Genomic DNA, 25,276 nt, shown 5'->3' with positions numbered 1-25,276 from the left:
ACATGAGAAATGAGAAACAGCTCAAGAAAACCCAATGAAGATCCAAACTAAGAATGACATATTTCCCAATGATCAAATCTAAGTCTGGTACACTGAGACATATTACCTCTCTTAGGGTAGAATACCTCTGACGACATTAAGTAACATTGTGAGTGATGGCAGCTACAAGCGAGGCAGAAGAAATATTGAAAGTTAGGCTCAAAGATTGTGTATAAAGAATACCTTTGAGAAGTAACAAATGTGTGTAATTTCCCCTATGCTGTTCACATAGCAGACAGCACTAATCAATAACAGCAGTCTTTTCTTGAAGTACCTGGGCCTTATCTCCACAGTCTTTCTCAACAGCCAGGCCCTACCAATTGATCTGAGTTGGCATGAGAGAGAAAACCTATTTACCATATAGCCTATAAAAGAGAAGAGCTCTGTGATGAGAATCATAAGGACTTGCTTCTCCTTTGGGTCCTAACCATTAACCAGCTAGGAAGTCACTTCATAACCCTAGGCCTCATCACCCTTATCAGTACAATTTGGAAATAGGAGTGGACTGTCTCTAAGTTTCCTTTGTATGTCCTAGCCCTAGATATTTATAATCTTAAGCAATGGAAAGTATCTGTGAATAACTGAAAAAAACATGACTATCACATAATTCTAAGAAATGAACTTACTTATTGATGTTATAAAACGTCATTGTTATCTTTTTTCCTCCTCACAGAGCTGCTGAAACTAATTATAAGATTCTTTGTCCAATGGTTAAAAAGGAAAAAAAAAAACTTTAAGAAATTAAACGAAGAATTTATTTCTGTGACTGAAAATACCAATACATACCATATAGTTGTCTCTATATGGTGTAGACACACATGTAGTTAATAGAAGATATTTCTATCTGTTGAGATTAGGCCCTGGGGTGCCTGATTCTCCATTTTGTGGATCACACCAATACCTTTCCTCAAAATGGTGTATGACTATGTTCATTTGCAAGTATTTGGATCCACAGCAATGGTTTTCTACTCACACTGCTTCACTGTTGACCCCACCCCCTACTTGTTTTACTGCCAGATAAAACATCTAACAATAATCTACTTATAAACTATAGTACAGGGCTTTGACTATGACAACTCAAGTAAAATGGCAGATATCAATGGAATGAACATGAATATCAGTGTTCTTTCTCAAGTTGTAATTAACTGACACAACTGGTTAGTTTGGCAATATTTCTGCTTTGGCGAAACAAGCATGGTTACTTTCTTGTGGTTACCCTTTTACAATAAATTCTCACATCAGAGAACTTTCAAGCTTTCTGTTTTGCCAAACTTGCTTCCTTCCTGGTTTAGACTTCTAATAATTTTCATGTGCTCCTTCTGCTGAATCCCGAGGGTGGACTCCTGACCTCCTTGCCGGAGGTACAGGTACGAAGGATGCCAGGGTTATAGCGACTGCTCTGCGGTTCTCCAGAGCTCCTCCTCCCCGGAACGTGACAGTTCTTCAGCTGCCAAGGTTGGGAAGCAGGACAGGGGACACTCCTGGGGTGCAGCTCCGAGGGGAGGAAGCCGAATTCTGGGGGCTAAAGAGGCCACGCAGGGGACCTGCTGCGCGGTGCCGAGCTGGGACCCTTTTGGCCGTCCCACTGCTGCGCAACCTGACCCCTGTCCGGCGCGGGCCGCTGTCCACAGTGGGAGGTGCTGAAAGCAAGGAGAGGGCGCGGGGGCGGCGAGGCGGACAGCTTCTCCGAGCGCCTCCGTCCTCGCTCCTCGGTTCCTCCAGCCCTCCCCTCCTCCCGCAGCCATGTTCCACGCGCGGGGAGGGGCTGGGGAAGGGGAGAGGGACGGGGGATCAGGGCGGAGAGCGTCTGCTCTGCCTCAGGGAAGGAGGGGATGAGAGTTGGGGAGAGCAGCGGGAGGAAGCGGCGGCGGCTAGCGAGGAGCCAGCGCTGGGTCCTGCAGTGGAACTCCCAGGAGCCACCATCATGGTGAAGAGGAAGAGCTCCGAGGGCCAAGAGCAAGACAGCGGCCGCGGCATCCCCTTGCCCATCCAGACCTTCCTGTGGCGGCAAACCAGGTGAGGGGCGCAGAGGGCGCACCGTGGGCCGCCCTGGGCTGGGAGCGCTCCTGGGGCCGCCTGGGTCGTCGTCGTCGCCGCTGCCGCTGCTGCCGAGGCCGCGCCACAGCCTGCAGCTCCCTCTCTGGGGCTGGAAATCGAGCCTTCTGCACCCGCGTAAAAACACGCATTTAAAAAATATTTCAGTGAAGTTTGACGGCTAGCAGGTTGGCAGCTGTAGAATAAATATATACATTATTTAGGGGGTGAGAGGGCAGAGAGCCTAGGGGAAGGGGGCGGGGAATTAGGGAAGATAATTATGACTGGTTGTGCTCCTGTGTCCAATTCCCCCTCCATCTCCTGCTGTAATTCCAGCCCGGTGACCTGTTGTTTTTCCAGCTCCTGTTTGTTGAATGTCTGCTATGCCCACTTGTTAACCATTTTTGCTCGGATTCAGCTAGTGTAATCTTCCTGGTTAAAGCCTCTGAGAAGAATCATTTTTAATAATTTTTTTTTTCTTGGAAAAACCTGAAACCGATTTCCATAAACAGGAAACAAGGTTTCCATTATTATTATTAATTATTATTATTTTAGAGATTTGTCAGATAAGAAATTAGATTCTGAAAATCATATGCCACAAACTGTGTTCAGTTTTCAGTTTTTAAAATTACTCATTACAAATGAGTAATGCAACGCTTCTGACCATTGGTGATTTAGAATCCGATTAGGTAAGGAGTCTTCAGAATAAGACTGGATACAGAAAACGTAGAAATCCACAGCTTTTTCATGTATGTAATCACACACATAAAAGCAAATGTTGTCAGCTGTTTAATACCCGCCCTTTAGCAAGCCATAGGGAGGCGTGAAATTTGTTTCATAGCACTATGTCTTATTCGTTGAAAATATGTCATAAGGATGCTCTAATAATAATTTTACTTGTGTTTAAAACGATTATTTCTATTAATTTTTCAGTGCATTTTTGAGGCCTAAACTGGGGAAGCAATATGAAGCCTCTTGTGTGGTATGTGATTTTCACCATTTAATGACTATTTGCATATACTGTGTGGTAATTTGAAAGAAAGAATTTAAATTGTACTGTATATATTAATTCACTCAGCAAATATTATTGAGCACCTATGCTCAATAATACTATGTGCCAGGCACAGTTCTAGATGATGAGATAGAGCAATAATCAAAACAAATATAGAGTTTGCATTCTACTGGGAGGGGGATAGGCCACTCATAAATGAGTAAAATATATAGCCAGCCAGGTGGTGATATGCGCTATGGAGAAAAATCAAGCAAGAAAGGGCATTAAGGAGCATTAGGGTGGAGGTTTCATGTTAGAAGTAGAGGATAGATAAGGTTTGCCTGCTAACGTGACCCTTGGACAAAGATTTGAAGGAAAGGAGGGAGAAATAGCTGAGGGCAGAGCAGAGGGAAAGCAAGTCTAAAGGCCCTAAGTGGGGAGGGGTAGAGCAGTAGAAGAGAGTGTGGAAAGATAACAGAATGAGGACAAGTATAATAAGTCAAATCCTTAATCAACAAAATCAAAACTGTTATATAGTGGAAGCTCATAAAATGAGAGCCTATGACCTACTCAAAGTAATATGCAATTCTGAACTTTTATGTCTTCCATTTTTTGTGCAAGTCTGAAATGGATGATATGAAATAATTATGAAAATAATGCTATTAATATTTATGCAAAATACAGTGCACTTGTCCTGAGATTCTAAGGGAATCCCATGACTTACAGATTGTCTTTTTACAAATTGAGAAGACACAAAAACGTGAAGCAAAATTAAAATGGGCTTTTCAAAGACTTCATTAAAACTTGGAGCTCACATAAAGGTCTTTACATTGCCTATATTATAACCTAAAAGTGGAAACCTACCCATTTGGATATTGCCATGATATTTGCAAATGACTTGATAGATGATAAATGACCTTCTAGTAAGGAGCTCTGAAATGTGTTAGGGCCACACACTATTATGGAAGCCAACTGGAAAGTCAAACACCTCTCCCCATACACACACATATGTGCACAGCACACGCTCAAATAAGAGTTTTTTTTTGTTGCATTTCATGCCCTTCAGAATTGTCACAGATATTTTTTAAAATCTAACCAACTTTTAAATAAGGACCTTTTAATGGGATTTGTTGTACTTAGCTCAAGTTAAAGTAATTTGGCACCTGAAATCTCTGCACCTTCCTCAAATCATGCTTACAGTTATACTAGCTTAAAATAACCCTGACTTTTCTGTTCTTGGCAAAGATATGTCTGACATTTTAATGTTGTCACACAATATCAAGTAAGTCCCATTCATAGATACAGATAGATAGAGAGTGATGTAAGTATAGAAAACAATTGCCAAGGTTTAAAATTACAGAAAGTTATATTAGTCACATTTAAGAAGAAAATGGCATTAAGTATCTAAAGCTTCCTGAGATTATAAAATATATAACTCATCCTCTGAAAGTATATTCATCAAGACTGTATAAATTCTTTATAATCTTTTAATGTCTAACATACTCACCCTTTACCTAATGAATACTTAGATCCCTGAGGGCTGAGGAATTTTAAAGTATTTGGACTGCCTTTATCTGGTTTCTTTAAGAAAACCCCAAAGACTACATCTCTGATTGAACTCCTTGCCAAACCTCAGCATGCCTTTCATTATGAAGGTGAATGTATTTTCTTTTCTTGAATCAAAGGTAAATAGCTTTCTTTGGAGAATCTCTGTATTAGGCCATATTTCTTCTCAGATATCCTAATAATTCCAATAACACAGCTTGAGCACTTGGGACTGGTATTCTGACCACTCGGGGAGAACACAGTTCTCTAGACCATTTGGGACATCAAGTAGCAAGCAGGTTCTTTTCATACAAGTCAAATGTTTATTAACTTTATTCTGATATTTGGTAGCTGCACTTTCCCCAACACCTTATAGTGATATCCTCCTCCACCTTCAAAGAGAAAAAACAACTCAGTAGGTCAACTTGTTCTGGGGCTTGGGGGTGGGGTGCTTCACTTGCTGAAAGTATCCCTGGCCAGGATAGAAGATTTAATAAACCACCAAAGCAAAAATGGCTTATTCCCTCCTCCCTCCCTCCTTTCTTCTTTCCCTCCTTTTCTCTCTTTATTCAACAGTTAGATGAACAATCTTTTTGGTTTTAGGCATTCTGTAAGGAGTGTCCTGTGCCACATCATTGCTAGGGACATGGAATAACTCAAAGACCCCAAAATCAGATCTCTTGAAACAGTTGGATCTTATTTAACACTTGTTGCCCATTCACATAAATTCTGTACCTCAAGACACTTTCACGAAAGACATTTCACCTTGGTCTGCAGTTGTGATAGCTCCTTTCAATGACCCAGGATCATTTTATAAAATATTACATCCAAAACCTTCATACAGCTAAATGTGTTGTTGTACTCTTTTTGACGGGAGCTTATTTTGATGGAAATAAAAATCATTTAATAATTCAAGCCATATACTTTGGATCAAAAACGTGAAAATGGGTAGACAATAGGAAATTATCACTGGCTCATTTCATGTCAACATGTACAACGAAATGCAATGTGCGGGCACTCTAAAGAATTTGGTCTAGTGATACATATCTTTTTGGGTATACAGTACCGTGTTGTCTATTTTTTCACTCATCAGAATCTCTAATTTCTTATTTTACGTTTTTTTTTTGGTATCTACAGTCCTTTGAACGAGTGTTGGTAGAAAACAAGCTGCATGGCCTCTCTCCGGCCCTCTCTGAAGCCATCCAGAGCATTTCCAGATGGGAACTGGTACAAGCTGCTTTGCCTCATGTGCTGCACTGCACTGCAACCCTGCTGTCAAACAGAAACAAGCTAGGTTGGTGCTGCTGCATTCCTTCTTCATGACATACCGTGGTCCTCACTCATGGTGACTCATCATAACACAATAACAACCTGTATAGCTGGCTATTTTTCCAGGCACTGGGCACACATTCTCATTTAATTGTGACAAAATCTCCCTCACGTTGGTGTCATTGTTATCTCCATTTTACCCATGAGGGAACTAGCTGTCTTTGTTTTAACTTTTTAACTTTACAAGAATATGTGAATGTATTCTCCGTTTAAACATTAGAATGTTATAGAGAAGCTAAAGACTCTCTCTCACCTGTTCAAGATGAGTCCTAATCAGAGTTGTCCCTTTGTCCTCCCAACGCCTAAAGCAGCCACCTTCATGAGTTTGTCATATTCCCCTCCAGATCTTTTCCCAACTTCGTGGTATTACGTGTATGTGTGCATGCGTGCACATACATATAATTTTTCTTGTTTAGATTATTTTGCAGATTGCTTTTCCCACATGGCATTATGTCCTAGCCATCTGCTCCAAGATCTTCTCCATCCAGTTCCTTCCCCTCATTTGGGTCTCTGCTCAAATGTTACCTTTATAGAGGGGCCTATCCTAATCACACTGTCTAAAATGGAGTAGCTGTTATCCTCAGAGCCCATACTCTTAACTACTATGCTGCTTATTTGGAAATATATGTGGGTATCTGACTGAAGAGATGTGATGCATGCAGTTTCTTTCCCTGTGTCGGCATATCATTCTGCAGGGATTGCAGCCAGTTAGAAAGTCCCAAAGCAAGAGTGAACCCTTTCAGCAGTGGCTGTAAGGGGTGTAGATAAATGCTAGTTTCTCGCAGGAAATCAAGCCACAGAACAAAGCAAGGATGTTCTTCCCACACCCAAGGTTGACACCCGTTGTTCTGGTCACAGAGTTTGCCTTAACCTAGCCGTGTCATTGTCCCATGCAGGCCACCAGGATAAACTGGGTGTCGCTGAGACAAAGCTCCTTCATACCCTGCACTGGATGCTCCTGGAGGCCCCCCAGGACTGCAACAGCGAGCGTTTTGGGGGCACAGACCGAGGCTCCAGCTGGGGTGGCAGCAGCAGTGCTTTCATCCACCAGGTTGAAAACCAGGGCTCTCCAGGGCAGCCTTGCCAAAACAACTCCAATGATGAAGAAGAAAACAACCGATGGAAGATCTTCCAGAACTCCATGGCTACTGTGGAGCTCTTTGTGTTTCTGTTTGCTCCTCTGGTACACAGAATCAAGGTAAGCGGAAAGCTGGTGAGGGCTAAGGGGAACTAGAAGTCAGATGAGGGTTTGCTTCGAATGATATTTCTGTATTTGGCATCCATGTCTTTGTATGATCTTATAGCAAGCCAAGACATGGAGAGCTTTGTTTTTATACTAAACTATTGAACGTTATTTCAAAACCACAGTTGTCCTACTCAAAAGTCTTTAGTGGTTCTCCATCTGCCCCAAGATAATACCCAATATATTAAACATGGCATATAGAGTCAACTGTGGTCTGGGGCTTAAATCCTGTCTTAACTGATGAACTGCCGATCCCTGCTGGCCACCTCGTGATCCAGTTCTGGGAGCCCTGTGAACCATTCCCTGAATATGCCCTTGCTGTTTGCTCCGCCCTCCTTTCCTTCCTCTGTTCCTTTCACGGTTCTTCAAACTTCAACTTTAGTGTCATCATTTCCATGAAGCTTTTCCTCTGACCTTTCCCATGTAGGTTTAGTCACCATCTCCTTTGTATTTCTACAGCATGTTGTAGCTACTTCTATTATAATGCAAGATCTGGAACAGTTTTTACTGTGGACTTTTTGATATTTTGGTATACGATCTAAGAATTGCTTTTCAAAATACTTTTAAATGCATAAAGTACAAAACATAGTATTACATGGAAACAAATTGTATTAAAATACAATTATATACATGTACTCCTTGGATCTGAAAGAGACAATATTATTTTAAATCATAGTGCTACCACTTTCTAGCTGTGTCATCTTGTTGATATTCCTTAACCTCTTGGATCCTCCATTGCATAAAATCGTGGATATTCAAACACAGGGTGAATATATATGGAGACATAATGCATGGAAAGTACGTAGAAAAAAGAATCAAGCACATGGAAAGAAATCAAGAGCTATTTTTTACTTCGGTGAATGAATAAATTACAATATTCCATCTAAGTGCTCTGATAAGAGATAAGAAGGAATTAATATGCTGAACTGTTCTTTAATAGAATATTAGGATCTTAATCTGATTGACTCTGTGCCATGGCTGGTAGGACTAGAATTGAAACTACCTGTAAATCCCCAAAATGCTTCACATGCACTGGCCACATTGTCTATCAGAATTACCAAAAGATATTAAATGTTGTTAAATTAAATTGATGCTTTAAAAGCATTACACTTTCTATTTTTAGAAGTCTTTGATAAAGGTTACACTTAATGGAAAGCATTACTTTAACTAAGACGGTCCCCCTGACCTGTGGGATGAGACGGTCCCCCTGACCTGTGGGATCTGCAGGATCTGCCTTGTGCCCCACTACCTGGCCTCATCTCCCTCCATCTCACTGGCCTCTCTCTTGTTCACTAAGTTGCAGGCTTCCCAGAGACTTATCCTCAAACTCAACACATTTGTTTTTGCTTTCAGGACTTTGCACTGGTTTTTCCTTCTATCTGAAACATTTACTGCCACCTTCCGCCCTAGATTTTCACATGGCCATGTTCTTTTCATCAATTTACTCACAACTCAAATGTTACCAACTCAAAGTATTTCCCTGGTTACTTTAGTGCCACTAGGACATGACTCTACATTTTTTGTTGTTTCCTTCTTAGCACCTATCAGTACCTGAAATTATTTTATGTGTTTGTTTACATGTTTGTTGCCCATCAACCCCACCAGAACAGAGGTTCTCCAGCAAAGGGACACTGCCTGTCCAGGTCACAACTCTATCTGATAGTGTCTAGAATAGTGTCTGGCATATATGAGGCAATCAATAAATATGAATGACTGTCACTAAATAAACCCAAGTTATTATCAAGCTGATCCAGATGCTAAAAGTAGCAATTATACGTAGGTACATAGTCCCCAAAACAGAAAGGGCAAGAAAGAAAGCTCCTTAAAAAAAAAAAAAAAGATAGCCTATAACATGTCTATTTGTAGAGAGAGATCCTCTGGATTAAAAAATATGGAAGGGGCTTCCTTGGTGGCGCAGTGGTTGAGTCCGCCTGCCGATGCAGGGGGCACGGGTTCGTGCCCCGGTCCGGGAAGATCCCACATGCCGCAGAGCGGCTGGGCCCGTGAGCCATGGCCGCTGAGCCTGTGCGTCCGGAGCCTGTGCTCCACAACGGGAGAGGCCACAACAGTGAGAGGCCCGTGTACTGCAAAAAAAAAAAAAAAAATGTGGAAGTATAGGAGTGGCTGGAATGGCTATAATTTTATTTGAAAACATGTTGAGAGTCCAAGATTTGGAAACAGGCCTGTGTTAGAATTCAGTGCTTGCTGCTTCCTATTCTATGTAGGAAAGACATCGAGCAATTAACTTCTCTAAGCCTCAGTTTTCTCAAGTATAAATTGAACATAAGAATAATTTTATGGAGCATTGTGAGGATTAAGCAAATTAAAGTGCTCAACCTGACACACAAAAAGGCATTAACAAATGGTAGTTTTTAGTGTTGGCATTTTATTGCTATTGACATTATGAATTATTAGTAGAAGGGGAGCCAGATCTTTCTTCAGGGGAGACCACACAGATAGTGAGGAAAGCTGGTTCAACGTCCCCAAGTTTTACCTATGGCCTGGGATTGGAGTATTTATAAGGAAGTAAAACAATGCCTATGAAACACTGCACGGCGATTAATACATAGTATTGTAACAATTACTGTTGGCTATTATAACTAGCATTATTGTTTTATCATTTTATTATTGCTATAAGAGAAATATTGTTCTAGATGCCATAGGGAACAAAAAATATTAATGAGTCAATACATTTCACCACAACGCTTTTTCCCTCTGAGCAAGGGCTTTGCTTCTATCAGTGTAGTGAGGAATGAACAATCCCTTGGTCAGGGTTTCTCAGTCTTGGCACCGTTGGCATTTGGGGCCAGATAATTCTTTGTCCTGTGCTTTGTAGGATATTTACTGACATCCCTGGCTTCTACCCACTAGATGCCAGTAGTACCTCCTTCCTCCGAACTGTTACAACCGCAAATGATTCTAGACATTGCCAGATGTCCTTAAGGGGTGGGGAGGGGTGAGAATTGCCCCTGATTGAGATCCAATGACCTAGATCTTTTATTTGCCTGCCAGTTATCAGGCCTTACCTACCTTCTCTGTACTGTACCCATGTCAACTCCTCACCAGCACCTTTAATGGCCTTTTCTCCCTATTCTTCCTTTGCATTTGTCCTTCAGAACTCCAGCCCCAGATCAAGACCGAAAGCCACCTTTTCTATCCCAGCCCCAGAGATCTGCATGCTCCTGGGGTAAAACCAGACAACAATCCAGCCTGTTGTTTCTACGAATTGTGGTCTCAAGCTCCGTGTGCTGCCCCACTTGTCATGATTCCCTCGAGTCCCCACTGTGTGCTCACATAGACAATGTTTTATGTTGAGGCTCTTATAGGACATAGTACTGCAGGAGGCATGAAGGGCTGAAATCCAGTCTAGGCATGAGCCTGTGCCTCCACTTCCACACCTCCTCAATCCCTTCCACTTGCTCTGCTTTCCTCTATTAGGTAACAGAAGTGTTCACATGTCATTTCTCATTTTTACAAACACCCACAGGAAGGTGGATATCTTTGTCTTCATTTTACCAAAGAGGAAACTGAGGTCCAGAGAGGTAATAATCAAGCTCATTGAAGTAACCGAGGTGGGATTCAAACCCAATTCCATCTGACTTTGTACAAAACTATACTGTTTCTTTTGTTTCTGTGCTGGAACTCTTCTCATCAAGGTCATGAACAACCTTGAGCTATTGAACCTAATATTTATTTTGCTGTCTTCATTTCACTAAAATTTAGCTGCATTTGAACTTACAATCCTTTCTTCTTGAAGTTTTTTATTCCTTTGGTAGCACCACACTCTGCTAGTTCTCCTTGCATCCCTGGCTATCTGCTCTATCTCCTTTGAGAGCGCATCTTCTTTGCCTGCCCCTCTAACATTGTGGTTCTCCAGAGATGCAACCTAGACCCTTTGCACTTCTCACTTTGTCTTCTCTTTGGAGACCTCCCCTCCTGCTTCATTTACCATTTGTGTCCTAATAGGCTGAGGTCACCTAATTTTATATGTCTGAAGTAGTCTCCTTTCCTAAACTCTAGACCAACTTGTCAACTAGCTTCTCCAGATAGATAATCTAAGGGCATTTCAGATTTCCCCTGGAGTGAGCCATTGTCCTGATGTTCTGTATTTCAGGTGATGGACCCATTCATATAAACTCAAAACCTAGGCACTTCCTTTGATTACTCCTTCATCCTTACCTACACATTCCACTAATCACAGAGTTCTACTCATTTTGTCTCTTAAATATTTCTCAAATTTACCTAATTTTCTTCATCCCTATTATCCTCCTTAACCCAAGATTTCATCATCCATTGCTTGGGCCTCTTACCTGGGCCACTTTCTAACTGAATTTACCGTCTCCTGGCTTGTCTCATAAAATCCAACCTCAACACCAAAGTGATCTCTCTAAAATGCAGCTCTGAACATATCACTAACATACTTAAAGTAATTTGTTGATTTCTCATTATACAGAGGATGAAACTCTAGCTCTCCAGTGTGGTAACTGAGACCTCCATGACCTGCGTGGTTACCTCTCCTGCCTATGAGCTCCAAATGCTTGGAGTCTCCCTAAGAATGTAACATGCTTTGTTCCAGGCCTATTTCATGCCGGTCATGTCACCTGGAATACCCTCCTACCCTACCCTTCTGCCTAGAAAATTCTTACTCATCATTTATGGCTTCATTCAAGATCTATCCTCCCTCCTTCTCTATCTCTATAATATATTAGACATATTATTATTATTATTTTTAGCTTCTTATTATCATTATCTCTTTATCTGTCAATCTCTTCTACTAGATTCCAGATGGTTTGAGAATAGGAATTATCATTGTATCTTGGGTAGCTAATGTAGTGTCTGTGTTTTGTAGGCATTTAATTGATATTTATTGAATGAGTTAGTTTACTAATTAGCAAATAATCTAAGTGACTCATCCTTTTGTAAGGCAGTGTATAATTCAATGCATTTTTATGCTTTTACTTTATAAATAGCTCAAATATTTTACATTGAAATCAATAATCTGAAAATTCTGTCAAATATATTATTAAATGATGAACATTTGTTACAACTAAGGAATCTACTTTAAGTGTGCTGCCAACATTTTCTTGATTTGATCCTAATCACTTATTCCTTCCGTAAATATTTATTGAGTGCCTACTACATGCTAGGCATTGTTCAGAGTGCTGGAGAAACAGCAGGGGCTAAAACAAAATCCAAGCCCTCAAGGAGATTTTTATAAAATTCGTATGTCTGAAGTAAACAACTTTAAAACAGAATTTAAAATAATAGCTGTTTAAGTAGATGTCTCTAAGCTACTAGTAAACACATTTAGAATTGCTTCATGTTATTGTGGAAGCAGGCTTTCATTGCAAGCAACATTGTGGAAATGTTGATTCTTTGAATTTTTACACCTTCTGGTTTTTCTCAGAACCTTTCTAGACCACCCACCCCACAGCTGTTTGAATGATAGAGTACCTTCTCCAACTACAGAGTTTCTGTTCATGTGTGCATATGTGTATATATCACACTGGGTGACCCATGAAAGGGGATTCTATAAGAGGACTTAGTGACCCAGAGTTTATACATTCAGCCAACTTAAGAGGACTTACAAAGGAGCATAGCAACATAAGAACTGGCGATCAGTTCTGCAGGTGTTCAGGTCTAAAGAATGATCAGATTTATTTGGTGTTATTTGGAGACTGTAACATATGCTCAATTAATCAACAATTATGTATTGATGTTCAAGGAAAAATGCACAGAAGGAGATCTCAACTTGTCTTCAAGAAATATACAGTCTAGTTGGGGGTATATCAAACAAAACAAAATGATGACAGTAACTGTCACTGAGTGGATAGAGCAGAGGTTCAAGGCCAGGATGTCAGTTTAAGAGAGCCCACTTCCTGCTGCAATGTCCATTGGAGTTTTATTTGTGCCAAGATTACTCAGAAGAAATGTGGAAAAGGACCAATCTCTGAAACTAAGAAATTGTCAAAACCAGATCAATTGTGATTTAGCATTCTGCATTTCTGGAGACAAATCTGATCTACTTTGCGCATGGTTAATTCCCTGATTGCTGGATCACACATGATACCATGCAGACTTCCCCATGTCCATTTCAAGGGAAAGGGGTTGCTTTCCCCTTAACTTTGGATCTGTCTAGTTGTTTACTCAGTATATCTAGTTGAATGTCTAACAGGCCTCTCAAACTTAAGATGTCTAAAACTAGGCTCCTGATATCCCCAAACCTGTACCTCCTTTATCTTGCCCATGTTTATCAGTGGCAAAGCCAAAAAATCTTTGACATCTCATTTTCCTACACTCTACCTCTAGTCAATTAACAAATTCTATAAACTGTATCTTCAAAATGTATCCAGAATCTACAGCTTCTCATTTTGCCCTCTACTAATACCCTAGTCTAATGATCTTTTACCTAGTTGATAATAATAGCTCCCTAGTCTCTTTCCTCCCTTGCCCTTTCTCAAACTATTCTCAATAGCCTGAGTGATCCTCAAAACATACATTGAGTCATGTCATTCCACTATTCAAAACCCTCCAGTGACTTCTCATGTTACTCAGTAATTGAAGTCCTTACTATGACTATCAGGCCCTATATTATTTGGAATTCAAAAACGTCTCCAATCTTATTTTTTTCTACTCTTCTGTCATTCGCTTGACTCCAGGCCCGCAGTCTCTTGGCTGTTTCTTGACACACAAGATATACTTAGGACCTTTGCACTTGCTGATCCCTTTTCACAAAATGCTTTTTCTGGAAATATCTACTTGGCAGCTCCTTCATTTCATTCAGATCCTTATTCAAAAGTCACCTGCACAAGAAGGGCTTCCCTGGCCTTCCTGTCTAAAACACCAGCACCTTGTCTGACACTTCCCTTTCCCTGCTTTACTTCTCCTTTGCACTGGAGAACAGGGATTTTTGTGTGCTTTGTTCACTGTTGTATCCCAGAATCTAGAATAGGACCAGGTACACAGTAGGTGGTCTATAAATATTTGTAGAATGAAAGTGGCGTGAATTTGAACAAATGCTTTTCCAATACTGGCACTAGATGCTTTTCCATCATGGGTACTTCTGTGGTGCCAGGATCTTGGCCTATAGCTTACGGAAGAGTCCCCTCTTTACCAATGTGGAGATTTATTCAGGGATTTCATCTAGCCTTTCCAGTTGAAGCTTCCTTTGAGCTACATTGATTCACCATTTGCAGAATAAATGTTTTTTCCTTTTTTTTCAATTTCTTTCCAGCTCTCCTCCTTCTAGATCGGTGATTTTCAACCATAGCTACACATGAGAGTCACCAGGGGCAACTCAAGAAAACCTCACAGCAATTCTAATTTAATTGGTCTGGTTAGGGGAGGAAGTGGGGCCTGGGCCTCCTAGGTTTTAAAAGCTCCCCAGGTGATTATAATATACAAGCCAGGTTGCACATCACCACCCTGTGAATTCCTGGTTTCAGTTATGTTCATTAATCTGCAATCACTCTCTCTGCTTCCATCTCTACATTGTTTTGAGAGGCTGAGTTGTTGAAAATGTAACCTCAGAATGTCATACATTTGTACTTATACAATTGCATTTTAAACATCTCAGCCACTCAAAATGATGTAATGATGAAGCAGAGAATGTACTCCCTGGAGGAGACCTTCAGTTGTAGATAACCGAATGAGTATGGGTTGTAAAGTAGGTACAGTTCAGCAAGTACTTATCACGCACCCAATTCCTACTGCTGTATTTAGCATTGTGATGATGACAGGGGCTGTGGCTACATCGCTGCCCTCAGGGAATTAAAGATTGTTGAGAAGGCAACGGTATGAAATACCATGCTAAGAAGGGTCTAACTATATGTTCCTGATTCCATGAAATGCAAGAACAAGAGATAGTCTGGAGAATAGAAAGTCAAAATAGCATCTGAGGATATTGCCTTATGAGGGAGAAAGAAGGACAATTAAATCATTAAGAGGAATAATAACAATAACCACAAGTAAAGAGATCTGCCAAGACCCTTGAAATAAAAAGGCCTCAGTCATTGCTAACAGAAAACAGTAATTGTGTGTTTCATGCTCTTCCCCAAGCTGCATCTTCATTAATTATTCATTTTGCCTAAAGCAGACCACCGTGATTTCTATCGTAGTTATGATGATAATTTAAGGCTATTGGTTTACCCTAGAAACATTCATCAGAGTGAAGAAGGAAGGTCTTGAAGATCAGCCTGCTTTGAAAATAATCGTGTGAATGATGTTCTTTTTTTATACAATTTTAGAAGGTTACTTTCCATTTATAGTTATTACAAAATAGTGGCTATATTCCCCATGTTGTACAATACATCCTTGAGCCTATCTTACACCCAGTAGTTTGTGCTACAAACTATTGGATGAATGATGTTAACCGTTGCATTGACTGGTCCCTTCAGCCAGTTCTTGGATATAGATCTTCTCTTCTCCCAGGAATCTGACCTCACGTTCCGACTGGCGAGTGGGCTTGTTATATGGCAGCCCATGTGGGAGCACAGACAGCCCGAAGTCTCTGGCTTCACAGCACTGGTGAAGCCCATCAGGAACATCATTACAGGTTTGTGACTCAGACGCCCAGTGGGACAGTGTCAGCATACGTAGGAGTGAGGGCGATGGGATGATTTGCTCTTAAGAAACCAAGAGGAAGACAACTTCCGGGAGTTATCTAGGTGCCCCAGGTACAGGGCTCATTTACATGATGAGAAACTCTAAACCAGGAGCACATGCTGCTGAGTTGTGTGACTTTGGCTAAGTCATTTAAACTTCCTGTGCCTGTGTTTCCTCATCTGTAAAATAGGGTAGGGGTCAAAACACAGCATTACAAGTACTTACAGGGTTGTCATGAGGAATAAATGAGTTAATATATGTAACATTACTTAGAAGAATGCCAGGCACATAGTAAGTGAGTAAGTGGTAGCCATTATTATTTCATCATTATGGTAGATGGAGTAGCAGCTCCTTAACGATCTCGCCTTAGTGGGTTGTTTTTGGTTTTTTTTTATCAAGGCATTTCACTACAGGAATGGTCCAATGCAATAGTCCTACTGTCGGATTGTAGAAAGAGTACAACATGATAGCTTGAAAAGTGCCTGAAAAGTTCATGCTCCACCCCAGATCTATCTCTTACCATGTATGTAACCTCACCTCCCTGAGCATTTCTATTTCTTTAAAATGGAGATAAAAATACCACCTTATATGGCTTCATAGCGAGGAGTCAATAAAAATACATATAAAGTGCCCATTTTATAGAGAGTGCTTAATTACATACTTCTATTCCCAGTCCAACTTTTAGCATCAATAACAAAATTTAAAAAGAGATAAATTGGGAAATCTACAGAAGTGTGTGTGTGTGTGTGTGTATACACACTGAAGTATATACAGAAGTATATATATGTATACATATATATATATATATAGTTAACTTTATAAGGTTTTTCTGCAGACAGTGGAGGATTATGAATGGAAAAGAGCTTTGTAAAGGGAAGGAAACCATAAACAAGTTCTTACATGCTTTATTTTCCCCTATAACTTAACACAAACTTGCAAGGTTCATAGCATGTTAAGGGATTTTGTAAACTGAGGAGTTGCATATTATTCATATATGTGATAAGATGCTTATAGTGACAAATCATGCTTATTATAGCCATTCAAAAGATGAAAATTTTCATACAGTAAAAGTAATCCCTCAATTTACATGTATATAATCCGTTAACTATTGAAATAAATTGTAAATTAAAGAGCAACAGTCTATCATAATATTCAGATATCAAGGAACTAAGTAAAGATGCCATAGTCAGAAGTGACCTACTTCAGAATCCATGGATGGAATGAGGTTAACACTTGTATAAAAACTAAGGAATCATGTCCCTCCATGAAAGCACCCGAGCTATTCACTTCCTCGCTCCCTGTGCTTCTCAGTGATATTCACAGCGGGTTCCTTACCCGCTGCTTGATGCCTCTGGACTTGAAATGGTGTCCACTGAGGGAAAATTAAACTTAGCATGGCCAGAAGAAAAACAATGGCACATGAGTGGCACTCCTCTGATCTCTTGCTTTGTGATTTGGTAAATCACTTTGCCTCTCAGCACCAAAATATTCCAATTCAAATGGGACCTGTCGTTTTGGCTTCCCATTGATCCTCCGGTAAAGATGTGACTGGTTTGAATCGTACCTCAGGGGCAGCTTAATGTGTTCAATAAAGCACCTGGAGCCAGGTAGCCTGGGCTGGAACATTTTTCTAAGGGTCAGTGACCTTGGGCAAGTTAAATTCCCTGTTTCTTAGTATCTTCATCTGTAAAATGGGTCTGGAAGTATACCATAAGTTATTACAGGGTTATTGTAAGTGTTGAATCAGTTGATATATGTAAAACGCTTAGAACAGGACTTGACAGATATTAGGTACTATGTAGATGTTAACTGTTATAATTTTTAGTATGGCCAATTTTTAGCACCTTAACTTATTGAGTCATACTGAATAAATGAAGAAATCTATATTGATATCCTAGAAATGCTAAGATTTTTGAATAGGTTATGTGATTTTTCTTACAACATATGCTGTTAAATGTCTTCTTTCAAGGTTTTAATGATCTATTAAAATAGGTTTTTGATTTGAAAGTGGAATGAACTTAGGAAGTAAAATACCTTATATAACATATAAACTTATAAAATTTGTGGTGGGATTTCATCCATCTTTGCAGCTAAGAGAAGCTCTTCCATCAACAGTCAAAGTCAGACCTGTGAATCACCAAATCAAGACACAAGACACCGAGAGGTGAGTATATTATAATCATGAGAAGAAGGGTGGTCATTCCTTGAACGTAGTGTAGTGTGAAGGGTAAGACTTGACCAGTGCTGTATCTCAATGGCTAGCATGTAACAATAAATGTTAGTTATCATTATTCATCCTGCATTAACTCAAGTATCATCTTGTTCTCAATTATTGAATCTCCTAATATTTGCTAGGCAAACCTAATATAGGTACAATAGTACTGCAGCAGTGGGGAAGGAAAGGAGGTTTAAGATACAGCATCCTTTAAGGAAAGTAAAGTTTAATGAGGAATCAAGACCAATCCACATAAAACAGAAGATGCGTAATAAAACAGAATATAATTTCATGTAAACTCACCATGCACTATTTGATTCAGAAGAGAAATGAAGACCAGGGTAGTTCAAAGCCACATAGAAATGTATACTGTCATTAACTTAATACGTGTTAGATGACCTGCTTTCACTTCCAGTTCAGCATGTGAAAAATACACTTTACTGCTTTCCATCAAAATTGGATCCTCTTTCCAGCTCATGCATTATTGCCAGGAGTAGCATCATCCTTTTCACCATCAAAACTAGAAATTTTGGAGTCCTAGTATATCTCTTACTGAGCAATTGCTAAGTATAGACACTGTGATTTATATGCTGTATTTCATCTCTTCTAAGATGTACATTGTTTTCACGTTTAACATATTTGAAATCTAGTGTTTTTCATGATCTTTGGCCTCTTACCATCTCCCCGCCTGGTAGAAGTCTTGATATGATTGTCATTCTTGCAGCATAAATTTGGTCATTTTCAGCATCCAGGTTTGCAGAATCAGGGTCAGTGGCTTAGAAGAGTATGTCAGAGGGGATAGTGAAGCACTCTTTTAAGAAATAACACTCTTGACACAGAGGAAGTTATTCTATGGAAAAATATATATCAACAGCTCTGAGTTGAAATTGCTAAATGTGAAGATTTTAGGAATACCTACACAAATTTATTTCACTTATTTTTTACATATACATGGGATTGATATATAATCAAAAGCTCTGCATAAATAAGGCTAAGGTAGACCTTTTTAATAAGTATAAAATAAAAAAGTTCTCACTGATAAGAAGTGTCCTAATTTAATTAACAGAAATTTTTTCTTAATCATACATAAAATAATGGTGCATCTTATAACTTGAAGACATCTTAGATACAATGAAATACATAAATCCCACATTTCAGTCTCTTTAATCCTTTCCATTTGATTTCTTGAGTCATACTGTTTTCTTTTCATCCTGTTGCTCAGGTGTGCACTGCTACCCCGCTAAATCCAGGTCCTCGTAACTAGATTGCAGCTGGAGCCACAGATTGGATTTTCTACCTCTAGCCTCTCCTGTTTCACATAAATATCAATTCATAATGCCTGACTAATCTTCCTAATGCATCATTTTTTTTATTAACTCATCACTTCCACAGAGGCTCATTATATACAAGGTGCCATCCTTTTATTATATCCCTTCCTCCTTAGGAACCTTTAGTGGATCCCATCAACCATCACCTCAAGACCACACTCCTATCCCTGGCTCTCTGTGCATTCCACCACTTGACATCATCCTTCTTAAGTGACCCTGATTATCCCTTCAGTTAGTTAAGCACTGCTCCCAGGGGGCAGAGCATGCAGTTTTATTCTCTGGGTCTTCCCTCAGACTGTTTCCTCCTCCCTGTTGTCTACGTAAATTGTATCTTTCTTTTAGGGACGAATTTAGATCTTGACTCCCCACGAACTCTTGTCTAATTACTCTAAATCTACACTGTCCAATATGGTAGCCACCAGGCCCATTTGGCTACTGAGCACTTGAAATATGATTAGTTTGAATTGATTGAATAGTCTGAATTGGTGTTAAGTATAAAATGTATACCTGATATTGAAAACTTAGTATAAAAAATGTAAAAACTTATTGGTAACACTTATATTGATGACATGTTGAAATGAAAATTTGGGATTAAACAGACTATACTATAAAAATTTTAATTTTGCCTATTTCTTTTTACTACTTTAAAAATTAGGTGTGTGTCTCCTATACGTGGCTTGCATTATACTTCTATCAGATGTGCTGCTGTAACCTGTATTTACCTCTCTTAAAACTAAACTGTAAGCTCTGGATTTCAAGGTTCAGGTTCATCCAATATTTTTTTATCTCCAAAAATCTAACATGAAACACACATCATATGTTCATGTGGAAGGATTCTTTGATCAAATTCAGAGGATTTATTTCATCAAATTTCTATCTGTATTTGTCTCTCTATGCATCATGTTTGAACAATGCTTTCTTATTTTACATATGAAAATAGAACTTGTAAGGGCTAAAATGCTATGATCAGTTTTTGAGGGTCTTTATCTTTTAGCAAAGAATTTTATCTGTAATACTGATGGAAAAATAGCTCACATTACCTGGGCAGAATTACATTTATCAGCTAAATGTAATTAAACTACTCTGTAAATAAAGTGAAATGAATTTGTACTTACAAGTAAAGGTAATTGTATCCAATTGGAAAAATGTATTACATGCCCCCCTGATGCGTAATGGAAAAACCTGAACCTTGCACTTTCATTCTTATGTTTTGTCTTTGAGTTGATTAGCTCTTTCTAACCTGACCCTTGTTCTCTGCCTCATGTCTCTATTCAGTTCACCTCAGTATTGGTGTATCTTTGATGAATCGTTGGTTTGTAGCTCTTCTTCTGTAGATACTGGACATGGAGGTGAAAAAGAAAAGAATCAAGGGCAAAGTGAAATAAAGGACATGAAAGTACTTAGCCCAAGGCTTAGAATGACACAGGTGCTCTCTAGAAGCCAGTTTCCATTCCTTCTTAAATGAAGGCAAAATCCCTTCCTCTATGACATGATATTTAACTATGCTGCAAATTTTTTTAACTTAAAAAACAATGTATATAATATGATAGATAATTCTAGAGGATATGCCTGAAGGAAAATAAAGCACTAATCTACTATCTCCACCCCCAAAAGGGACTCCAGGTGGTCTCTGAAACGTTCCAGTCAGATTCCATCTCACCCAAGACCACCATTTCAGGCTGCCACCGAGGAAACTCCCTTGATGGAAGTCTGTCCTCCCAGACTTCCCAGGAAAGAGGACCATCGCATTCCAGGTACACAATTGCGATGTTAGGGTCGCAAATGTATCCCCAGCTCCCAAAAATTAAATATACATTTCTAGCTACTTATATAGCCTCTGTCCCTTATAATGTGTAAGTGCATGATATGTATGTACATCTTCTTGGTCAAAGTATAATTAGATTAATAATTGCAGAAATGAGCTATGAATAGCTCATTTAAACACACTCGGGTAGACATGGAAAGACATGTCTGATTCAATGAGATGTCTGAACTGAATAATATTTTAAATATTTCGATGCAGAAACAAGTGATGCTATCAAAAGATTGTGTTGCTGGAGTGTGAAATGATCTGCTCTAATGTATAAAAATACTTTATACCAGCAGATCCTTGTATTAAAAAATGAGTGCTTCTAAAGTACTCACAGGGTATTCCAAAGTCTGTTCTTTGTAAATATTCCAAGGCTGCCTCTGTTAGCTTGTGTCATAGTGACTTTACTTACCGACGCCTTCCCTAGGGACAAACATTGATCCACTTCTTCCTACTCCCTGATAAAATGATGAAAGCCTGGATTCATGAGGTTTGCCTTTGTACCCATCTGTAAACTCCACCTAGGAGGGGAGGGTCCCTGAGACCATTTGTATATCCCTGTTTTCAAATGACGTTATTGTCTAGTAGATAGTATTTTAAAAGGAGGTATTTTAAAAATAGTTTTATTGAGGTTTAATTTACATACCATAAAATTAACCCATTTTAAGTGTACAGTTTAATGATTTTTAGCAAATTTACAAAATTGTACAATTATCAACACAATTCAATTTCAGAACATTATCTATCACCCAAAAACATCCCCTCTGCCCATTTCAAACACTGATCGCTTAGTATGCTTTTTGTCTATATATAGTTGGAATTCTGGATACTTCAAATAAGTGGAATCGTACCATCTGCAGTCTTTTGCATCTGACTTCTTTCCTTCAGCACAGCGTTTTAGATCATAGCATGTACAAACAGTTCATTCCGATTTGTTGCTGAATAGTATTCTGTTGTATGGATGTATTACATTTTGTTTATCCATTCATTAGTTGATGGATGTTTAGGTTGTTTCTAACGCTTTGCCTGTTGTGAATAATGCTTCGATGAACATTCACATATATGTTTTTGGATGGGCAAATGTTTTTCTTTCTGTTGGGTAGATACCTAGGAGTGGAATTGCTGGGTTGTATGGTAAATTTATGTTTAATTTTTTAAAGAACTATCAAACTGTTTTCCAAAATGGCTGCACCATTTTACATTCCCACCAGAAATGTATGAGGGTTCATTTTTCTCTATATCTTTGGCAGAACTCGTTGTTGTCTTTTTATTATAGCCACTCTAGTGGGTGTGACGTGGGATCTGATTGTGGCTTTAATTTACATTTCCCTAATACCTAATGATGTTAAGTATATTTTCATGTCTTTGTTAGCTATCTGAATATCTTCTTTGGTGAAATACCTATTCAAACCGTTGCCCAAGTTTTAACTGAGTTGTTTGTCTTCTTATTATTGAATTGTAGGAGTTTTTAATGTATTCTGGATACAAGTCCTTATACCTCCCTCACCCCCAGAGAAAAGATTCACAGATATTTCCTCTCAGCATTAACTTGCCTTTTTGTAGGTAATTTTAAAATGATCTACCTCCTTTTGGCACCAGAATCAGGCCCCATGGGTATAGTGTTTTATTTTTATTTTTTAACATCTTTATTGGAGTTTAATTGCTTTACAATGGTGTGTTAGTTTCTGCTTTATAACAAAGTGAATCAGCTATACATATACATATATCCCCGCCCCCTTGCGTCTCCCTCCCACCTCCCTATCCCACCCCTCTAGGTGGTCACAAAGCACCAAGCTGATCTCCCTGTGCTATGCGGCTGCTTCCCGCTAGCTATCTGTGTTACATTTGGTAGTGTATATGTGTCCATGCCACTCTCTCACTTCGTCCCAGCTTACCCTTCCCCCTCCCCGTGTATAGTGTTATTTTTTTTTTAAGATTTCTTAGAATTGTTGAAGGCATGGAATCAAATGAATATAATTGCTTTTTAACCAAAACACTATGTTGTGCTTTCAAAAAGCAAAATGAAAAGAGTTTATTTTTGTGTCTTTATTTTGGATTTTAAAAGCAAGTGGCTCCATTGAATAAGCTTTTGCTGGTTGGGAATATGAAATTTTGACCGCAACTTTAGTTGTGTAAGCAGGGGTTGTTTGTGTTTATCCACAGGATTTACTGTGCCAGGTCAATGGTGATAATTCATTCTTAAAATCATATCATTTTTAATGTGGTAGGAACCCTGTGAGGATAACCAATCCAATCTCCTGTCTCCTTGCTGATAAACTAACCACATTTGAACTAGTTGAACACTTTCAGCAATGAGAAAGTTAGTACTCTCAGATGAAACTCATTTCATTTTTAGATAACTCTATTTAATGGCCTTTTAAAAAAATTGAAGTATAGTTGACTTACAGCAAAGTGATTGTTATACATACATATATATATGTATTTGGCATGTCCTTTTTATATTTGACTAAATTTTGCTTTTCTTTAGTTTCTGTATATGGTTCTTGTATTAGTTTTCTATTGCTATGTAACAAATTACAACAAACTTACTGGCTTAAAACAACACACATTTTTTATTTCAAAATTTCTGTACGTCAGAAATCCAGGCACAGTTTAGATGGACTCTCTGCTTCAGGGTCTTATCAGACTGAAATCCAGGTGTCAGGATGGACTACAGTCTCATCACAGGCTTGACTCAGGAAAGATCCGCTTACAAGCCTTTTCAGGTTGTTGACAGAATTCATTTCCTGTGGGTGTAGGACTGAGGGCCCTGTTTCCTTGCTGGCTATTATTTCGGGGCTGCTCTCCATTCCTAGAGGCCACCCACAGTTCATTGCTATGTGGCTTCTCCACAGGCTACCTCAAAACATGGCAGCTTACTTCTTTAAAACCAGCAAGGGAGAGAAGTCCTCTCTAATTCCAGTCTGCCTATACAGTCTTTATAATATAACATAATCACAGGAGTGACATCTCATTATCGTTGTCATATAAAATAACCTAATCACAAGAGTGACATGCCATTACTTTTGCCCTATTCTATAGGTTATATGAAAGTCACAGGCCCTGCCCAAACTCAGGAAAAGAGGATTATAAAGGGTGTGACCACCATCAGATGGGAAGCAGGGGTGGCTCCCCAAAGTGTATCCATCGCAGTCCTTTTGAGTATGTACAGACTCTTCTCATATTACTGTTCCACTTATTCAAAAGTAACCACTATGATGACCCCTCCACACACCAAGACTCTCATTTTATTTAGTGACAATAACTCACTAACAAAGTTATCAATGGTATAATTTAATCATATCTGGGGAAAAAGTAACTCCTTACTACACAGATCAAAGAGAATAACAACAGGAACTACCTGTTGTTGGGCGTCTCCTGTGTGCCAAAAAACAGAACTAAGGTCTTTACATTCATAGTTTTGTCTAAATTTTCATTTATTCATTCATTTCTATATCTTTTAAGTGTATTCTAGACACTAGGGTTGTTTCAGTGTCAAAGTTCTTATCCTCAAAGAGCTCATTTTCTAAAAAGATAGACAGATAACAGAGAGTAAATGCATAAATAAGTAAAAATGTTTTCAAGTTACTCTAGGACTAAGAAGGCAAAACCAAAGCAAAGGGATTGGAAATGGGCTCTTTTTCATAGAAACCTAAATGATATGAAGGAGACAGCCTCAGGAAGATCTGGGAAGAGCACTCCAGGCAGAGGGAACAAGTCTAAAGGCTTTGAAGTGGGAATAAGCTCAGTGTGTTCCAGGAATGGAAGGGAGGCCAGTGTGACCAGGGGCTAGTGGTGAGCAGGGGGGTAAGGTGTAAGGAATCAAACCAATGTGGTTATTAGGGGTCAGATCACGGAGGAGCCAGGAAGCCATGGTAAGAAGTTTGAATTTCATTCCAGGTGTGATGAAAAGTCATTGGAGTTGTTTGAGCAGTGGAGTGACATTAACTGAACTATACTTTTTAAATATCACTCCAGATAGTTTATGAAAATAGGCTTGGAAAGCAGAAGTAGATACAGAGATCAGTTAGGAGACATTTGCAACGGTCCAGGTGAGAAAAGGATGTGGTTTGGTTAGGATGGTGGTAGCAGGGGTGGAAAGGCTGAGATGAGGTTGCAGCTGAGATATATTTAAGGT

General features: G+C 39.3%; 1 protein-coding gene across 3 annotated transcripts in view; it reads left to right on the top strand.

Annotated features, from left to right (window-relative positions):
- Positions 1-1,729: 1,729 nt before the first annotated feature.
- The window catches only part of UNC80 (unc-80 homolog, NALCN channel complex subunit), a 241,703-nt gene continuing 218,156 nt past the window's right edge, over positions 1,730-25,276 (top strand). For 2 of the 3 annotated variants that reach the window (XM_032637297.1, XM_032637294.1), the window contains exons 1-7: positions 1,730-2,055; positions 3,007-3,055; positions 5,747-5,903; positions 6,835-7,136; positions 15,612-15,735; positions 17,876-17,949; positions 20,943-21,082. In XM_032637297.1, the coding sequence (XP_032493188.1) occupies positions 1,964-2,055; positions 3,007-3,055; positions 5,747-5,903; positions 6,835-7,136; positions 15,612-15,735; positions 17,876-17,949; positions 20,943-21,082 (938 nt within the window). In that variant the 5' untranslated portion in view covers positions 1,730-1,963. The remainder of the gene's footprint in view (positions 2,056-3,006; positions 3,056-5,746; positions 5,904-6,834; positions 7,137-15,611; positions 15,736-17,875; positions 17,950-20,942; positions 21,083-25,276) is intronic. The other variant, XM_032637295.1, reaches the window with a different exon arrangement.

Source organism: Phocoena sinus, chromosome 7 (genome assembly GCF_008692025.1).
Source record: "Phocoena sinus isolate mPhoSin1 chromosome 7, mPhoSin1.pri, whole genome shotgun sequence".
Taxonomy (NCBI): Eukaryota; Metazoa; Chordata; class Mammalia; order Artiodactyla; family Phocoenidae; genus Phocoena; species Phocoena sinus.
This window is presented reverse-complemented; position numbering and strand designations above follow the sequence as displayed.